The sequence below is a fragment of the Protomyctophum bolini genome (assembly GCF_963924005.1).
Source record: "Protomyctophum bolini genome assembly, chromosome: 5".
Lineage (NCBI taxonomy): Eukaryota > Metazoa > Chordata > Actinopteri > Myctophiformes > Myctophidae > Protomyctophum > Protomyctophum bolini.
In genome coordinates this window covers 7,022,959-7,030,458 of record NC_137866.1, presented here as the reverse complement: position 1 = coordinate 7,030,458, position 7,500 = coordinate 7,022,959, and the positions used below count along the sequence as shown (strand labels likewise).

General features: G+C 45.6%; 1 protein-coding gene across 2 annotated transcripts in view; it reads right to left on the bottom strand.

Annotated features, from left to right (window-relative positions):
• The window catches only part of arhgap4b (Rho GTPase activating protein 4b), a 48,878-nt gene that overhangs the window by 28,322 nt on the left and 13,056 nt on the right, over positions 1–7,500 (bottom strand). For both annotated transcript variants that reach the window (XM_080763070.1, XM_080763071.1), the window contains exons 4-8: positions 5,334–5,496; positions 4,382–4,444; positions 2,537–2,710; positions 1,905–2,033; positions 430–651 (exon numbers count right to left, since the gene is read on the bottom strand). In XM_080763070.1, coding sequence (XP_080619196.1) covers positions 430–651; positions 1,905–2,033; positions 2,537–2,710; positions 4,382–4,444; positions 5,334–5,496 — 751 coding nt within the window. The remainder of the gene's footprint in view (positions 1–429; positions 652–1,904; positions 2,034–2,536; positions 2,711–4,381; positions 4,445–5,333; positions 5,497–7,500) is intronic.

The window sequence follows — 7,500 nt, the reverse complement described above, 5'->3', positions numbered from 1 at the left end:
CCCTCGTGCAGGTGGTAATATGTATGGAAGCCTGACCTGGTCTCCCTCGTGCGGGTGGATATATGTATGGAAGCCTGACCTGGTCTCCCTCGTGCGGGTGGTAATATGTATGGAAGCCTGACCTGGTCTCCCTCGTGCAGGTGGTAATATGTATGGAAGCCTGACCTGGTCTCCCTCGTGCGGGTGGTAATATGTATGGAAGCCTGACCTGGTCTCCCTCGTGCAGGTGGTAATATGTATGGAAGCCTGACCTGGTCTCCCTCGTGCAGGTGGTAATATGTATGGAAGCCTGACCTGGTCTCCCTCGTGCAGGTGGTAATATGTATGGAAGCCTGACCTGGTCTCCCTCGTGCGGGTGGGATATATATGTATGGAAGCCTGACCTGGTCTCCCTCGTGCGGGTGGGATATATATGTATGGAAGCCTGACCTGGTCTCCCTCGTGCGGGTGGTAGTTGAACTTGAACGGCAGGCAGAAGGCCGTGTCGTGCTGCTGCAGCAGGGCGTCCCGGTCCCCGCCCTGGTCCAGCGACGTCACGGCCGCCTCCAGCTGCCGGAGCCCCGCCTCCTCCGTCTTCTGGACACGCCCCCGGGCGGCCAGGTAGCACCGCGTCAGCCGCTCCACGGAGAGGTGGAAGCCGAGGTCGCAGCACTGGCACGGGGGGACGAGAGAGAGAGAGAGGAGAGAGAGAGAGAGAGAGAGAGAGAGAGAGAGAGAGAGAGAGAGAGAGAGAGGTGGAAGCCTATAGGTCAAGGCTGCTGTATTTTATACCTCATACTAAGCATTTAATGAGGTATATAAAGTACAGCAGCCTTGTGTTCATAAAACAGAACGATTGGGCATTGGGACTGACGTTATGTATCTTTCAGGAACACACAGGTTCATCTCGCTGTTCTGGGCATCTTTGTAGTGTTAGTAAAAAGCAGGTAAAAGAGTAATGTTTGACTGAGGCAGACTAACATCAGCCACTCTGCCGTTCACTGTAGTAGAAGAGGTGCGCCCGGTGAGGGTTTAAACCCCGCAGCTACGTCGAGTCCGCCTTTCATGACGACGCCAGGCCCCAGGAAATGAGTCCCAATGCATTTTTCCCCCATGGGCATTTCAGAAAGTATTTTTAGTATAAGACCTTTTAAGCGTCGTACGAAGCCAACTCGAGTCGCGACAAATCATGACAACACACACAATACTTTGGACCAAACAAATAATTACAAAGAAGAAAAACCACAAAGCCAACTCGAGTAGCGACAAATCATGACAACACACACAATACTTTGGACCAAACAAAAAATTACAAAGAAGAAAAACAACAACAAAAAAAGTGTTGTATAACCTGCCGTTTCTTTTCTACTTTCTAATTCTTTGTTTGGCCCGAAAAACATTGCGTTTGTTGTCATGATTTGTCACGACAAGAGTTGGCTTTGTCCGCCGTGGCGTTAAACGTCTTTAAATAAATACTTTCTGAAAAGTCTACGAGGAAAATGAACGGGGGATTTCTTTTCCGGGTCTCTCGAGGGGACCTCAAGCTAAACTTAGTGGTAAAACATTGAGCAGCATGGAATTTGGAAGCTCTGTCACTCTTTCCCCGACTATTTTTGAGGGGCACTGAGCGACCCTATACCTTGAAGCTGGGGTCGTCCGGTGTGAATCGTGTGAACGCGCCACAGCTGTGGTCGTTCGTAAAAATAAGTAATAACTGAATGCACTCTGTGACGTCACCGCCCACCACACTCAACAAACTGACCACATTCCCCGGTGCGCATTTCCGAACGCACCCATATAGTGTCTGAGCAAATAGACAGAGGGGCTATATCTTGCGCCTACACCCCTTAACCCTTTATCCCTAAACTAATTTGCAATTTTCTACTCGACGTAGACCATCAGAGACGTGTGTGTGTGTCTCTTACGTCGATCAGAGTGCTGACGTCCTGCAGGTAGTACTTGTTCATGGCGGCGTTTGTCGCAGAGAGGTTCAGCAGGTAGTCGTTGCGAGCCTTGGTGCACTTCAGCTGTGTCTCCTGCACTCTGCCGTGCCTCTGCACGCACACACACACACACACACACACACGCACACAGGACAAAGTCAGAGAGGGCACACAGAGACGTTAAATGAACACATTGAGTGAGATAACACATTGACACTATAACGTGTCGTGCACAGACACATGCTCGCCATATTGAGATGATCACTATTGAGAACGTGCACGTACGTGTTACACATGCACAGATTAGTTCACTGGCTGATGAACACGTGCACACACACAGCAGTCAAGATGCAGTAACAGGAAACTGTGTGCAATGCGGGCCACTTTTAAGACTTCCTGTGCCTCTTTCAAACCACAAACACAGAGGCACGCGCGCGTGCACACGCCACACACCCACACTCAGTCACACACACACACACCCACACTCAGTCACACACACACACACACCCACACTCAGTCACACACACACACACACACACACACACACACACACACACACACACACACACACACACACACACACACACACACACACACACACACACACCCTTTACCTTTTCCATTAGTCTCTCCATCTTCTTGACTGAACTCCGCCTCTGCCCTACCGATTGGACCAGGCCAAGGTCAGCTGACTTCCCCGTTTGCCTCTCCTCCAATCGCTCGGCCTCCTTCAGCTTGCCCTCGGCGGTCAGGCAGTCCGTGTGGTACTGGTTGTATGTCTTCAGAGCCTTTTCCGTCAGGACAACCGCAAGAAACAAATATCAAATCCATTTTCAGAAACATTATCACCCCGTATAACTCATATACCCTCTATTTTGGTACAGTATACGCGTTACATATATAGGCTTTAGATTTCATTTGTATGGAAATGATCAACGCACTATTAGCTGTTTTTTTCCCCCACAGATTTTAACCCATTAACCTATTTAGACCTACGTTCGATTCTACAAATGCCTTCTAAATCATGACAGTTTTCGATGTTTCGATATCAGTGGTTCTGAAGGTTTTTCATGTCACCGACCCCCCATCTGAAAATATGTTGTTCCAGGGACCCCCGAGAAGCAAAGATTTGAGTTAAAAACGTTCACTGTGAAAGAGTATATATATACATGTATACAAAGATTTGTGACGCATTTTCACGAAAAATAAATAAATAGCAGTGGCGCCACTCGGTGCCACGCTATGAGCTTGTAGATCTGCTATTTTTCAATAGCTAAAGTGTAACATAATGAATCACCAAAAGGGGTTCCCGCCCCAAAATGGGTTAAGACCTGAAGCTGATTCTACAAACAAATGAAAAAAGGCTTCTGAACAGTTTTCTGAAAAACCTATGTTTCTATATGTCAGCGGTGCTCAACCTTTTCCATGTCAAGGACCCACAGAATTATCTGTATATATTTGGCCACGGAGTCCCATCTGAAAATATGTTGTTCCAGGGACCCCCAAAAAGCAAAGATTTGAGTTAAAAATGTGTGCTCTGAAAGAATAAATATTGCGCCAAATTTTTAAGATTAAAAAAAAAAAAACGATATCATAATGCTTAAAACGCCAAAAGGGGACCCCTAAAACTGTATGTTTATCATTTTCAATGTCCAAATAGAACAAGTCAGAAAATGTATAGAAATAGAACAAATCTCCCTATATAGCCTAGTAGCCAAAAAATGAACCCGGACATGTTGAGTACACCAACGTTTTATGTTAGAAATGTTTAGTATGGGTCCTCAGCATGTAGAAACTGCCGGATGCTAACTTGCATATGTTGAGCAATTTTCATAATTGGCATAATATGACTGTGAAATATAAAGCTCAAGTTGCAAGAGTTGCGAAAATGGCTGGGAAGATCATGGGCCTGTCTTCCCCCCCGATGACTCCCCAAGCCATTTTTGAACAGACTGTAGTAAGGCAAGCTAAGAATATAACCTCTGACCCCTCACATGTTCTGTATTCCGAATATGAATTAATGAGATCAGGAAGAAGGTACAGGATGCCACAGTGCAAGTACAACAGATATAAACACTCTTTCATTCCTCTCTCTATAAAAATGTTGAATGGGTAATTGGTACCTTAACGGGGTGTACGCACCAGGGGTGTATTTGTTTTGTTTTGCTGTAATGTCTCTGTCTATGTGATTATACGTATGTTTATATGTATGCAGCTGTGGTCCTGTCTCCAAGACAAATTTCTCTCAAGGGAGACGAAATAAAGACAACCTTGAACCTTGAATATGTGACCAATGTCATCAATCTTTATCTAGCATGTGACATGTCAAACTATAGGGGTTTTTCTTCTTGATGCTGAATCCATTCCAAGCATTAGTTTTGCAAAGAAAACACTCATTGGGTGTGTGTGTGTGTGTGTGTGTGTGTGTGTGTGTGTGTGTGTGTGAAGTTTGGACTCACAGTCTGCAGTTCAATGGTGACTTTCACAAGGTCGTCCTGCATCTGGACTGCGAGCTCCTTGCTCTGACGAGTAGACACAACACACAGTTATGTCAGCGTCATACAGTAGGTGGCAGCAAGTTCAAAAATGCATTCTTTTGTATTACTGTATCTACTCCAGTGGTACTTTTTCAGGTCAAGGACCCCCAAATTGACACTAACCCTGACCCCCATTTGAAAAAGACATGCCAGGGACTCATAAGAGAAGATTTTTCTGTCTCTGAGACACCAATTTATATTGTAAAATCAATGTTATCTTAACGGGTCCATTTGGTTCCATTTGTACAATCTCTGAGTTACAGACCTATAAGGGTCCATTTGGTTCCAAACTATCATTTAGCTGGGTACCCCCTGGAACTCCCTCAGGTACCCGGACTCCACTTTGGGAACCTGTAGGGTTAGGGTTAGGGGTATAGCAGGGCTGTCCTGCCCTCACCCACCCTGTAGGGTTAGGGGTATAGCAGGGCAGTGGGCAGTGCTATGTCCTGCCCTCACCCACCCTGTAAGGGTTAGGGTTATAGGGTTAGGGGTATAGCAGGGCTGTCCTGCCCTCACCCACCCTGTTAGGGTTATAGGGTTAGGGGTATAGCAGGGCTGTCCTGCTCCTCACCCACCCTGTAAGGGTTAGGGTTATAGGGTTAGGGGTATAGCAGGGCTGTCCTGCTCCTCACCCACCCTGTAAGGGTTAGGGTTATAGGGTTAGGGGTATAGCAGGGCTGTCCTGCTCCTCACCCACCCTGTAAGGGTTAGGGTTATAGGGTTAGGGGTATAGCAGGGCTGTCCTGCTCCTCACCCACCCTGTAAGGGTTAGGGTTATAGGGTTAGGGGTATAGCAGGGCTGTCCTGCTCCTCACCCACCCTGTTAGGGTTATAGGGTTAGGGGTATAGCAGGGCTGTCCTGCCCCTCACCCACCCGTTTGTGAAGCCGCTGTGCGTCCTCGGTGCTGTGCGCCAGGCGCTGTGTGAGCGTGTTGCAGCAGGTCTCGCTGAGCGCCGCGTGCTCCCTGCTCTCCTGCCGCGTCTGAGTCAGCAGAACGGACCAGACCTGATATACGGACTGACCCCACTGTTCCTTCCTGATGAGAGAGAGAGAGAGAGAGAGACAGAGAGACAGAGAGAGAGATTTGTCCTCGTTTCACCTCATTAAGCTATAGGAGCCATAATAATTAAAAGACAAATGTTGCCAGCGTGCGGCAATTCATCGTGTGAGTCATGGCAGTGACGGATGTGAAACGCCGCTACACACAGCCACGCCATTAATCCAAGCTGTTGCGCTTTCCCGCTGACGGCCATTTGAACGTCTATACTTTCATCTATGAGCTCACGACACATCGCAATGTGACACGCAGTCGTATTAACACTCTACTGTTTTTTCAAAATATAAGTTTAATATTGCCTGCCCACCTAGAGTTGCCACCTTTGAGATCTTGAAATAATAAGGGACACTCTTTACGTCTGCCGCAGCCTTGCGGCGCAAGGCCGGGAATAAGTTGAAGCAATAAGTTGAAGAAATAAGTTGAAGCAATAAGTTGAAGAAATAAGTTGAAGAAATAAGTTGAAGCAATAAGTTGAAGAAATAAGTTGAAGCAATAAGTTGAAGAAATAAGTTGAAGCAATAAGTTGAAGCAATAAGTTGAAGCAATAAGTTGAAGCAATAAGTTGAAGCAATAAGTTGAAGCAATAAGTTGAAGTTTCCGTTCAACTTATTGTTTATGTATTGGTATGCTATCCACTCAACTTTTGAAGTAGAATTTTGTTTTCCAAATGAGCGACATAAAGAGTTCTGATTGTGAATCCGAGTGGTTCTTTAAATGGGCACAATATTTAATTATATTGATTTATATTTACATTAGACTTTAAAAACATAAAAACATTATTAAACAATCAACTATAATAGTCTACTGAAATAGCAGGCTAACCTGTCCCCACATCAGCAGCCAAGATGTGGGCTATTGGGCAGGTATTAGAAATACTACTGACATGACATCTTGTAAAAACACGGATAAATAAGATGATAAATAATATAAGGTCCCATACCGAATCGATCTCAGTTTTCATGAGGAACTGAAAATGAACTGAACATGAAGAACACGAAAAGATGAAATTACCTATACCCAGGTAGGCCACCAACGTAATCAAAAAAGTCAACCAAAGAACAAGATTCCTATACAGGATCTCCTCACTGGTCAACAAAAACACCTTGAAGACCCTAACAGGAGCCCTTGTACAAGGTTTCTTTGACTATGCATCCACCTCTTGGTACCACAGCACCTCTAAAGGCCCTTAAAACTAGGCTCCAGAGTCCACTTTGACAGGCTGGAATGGCTTAGGGTTGACGACAGAGTACAGCACCTTGCAATGGGTCTGGTCCACAAGATTCACTATACACCACCAAGACAAAACCCACACCACCAGAGGGAGTTCAACAAACCCAGATTCAGCACAAACAAGGGTCTAAATTAATTCTGCTCCTATATGACAAAATGTGGAACGCCCTACCAACAGTCCTTAAGACGTGCAAATCCCTATTGTAAACAAGTGCAATTATGCTTTATGGTGTCATCCACTCACAGTTAACAGTTTTTTTTGTATTGAGTTGTACTTGAAATGTACTGTAATTCTGCAAACTGTTAATAAATCAATCAATCAATCAATCAATCAAACTGAGAAGATTTTTACGCAGTGATTCTCAACCCATTTAATTTCAAGTACCAGTTTGACATGCATTAGTATACGAATGGGACGGAGTGCAAAACATACTCTACCCCCATGCCTTCGGCCTGGTGGAGACAACTATGTCAAACTCAAGGCCCGCGGGGGCCAAATCAGGCCCGTGAATGAATTATCTTTGGCCCGCGGGATGATATTTAATTAGTATTATAACTGGCCCTCATGGTATATTGCACGGACCACCATAATACTACAAGTCCCACGATGCACTGTGAGTGCATTGTCACGTATCGAGGGCCCACGATCGCAATCATGCATGCGTCTTAATTCTGACTCTTCTCTTCACTATATTGATCAGCAGTGAAAGTGTATCACTTGGTGGTCAACTTTCAGCTATACACCCCTCTCCC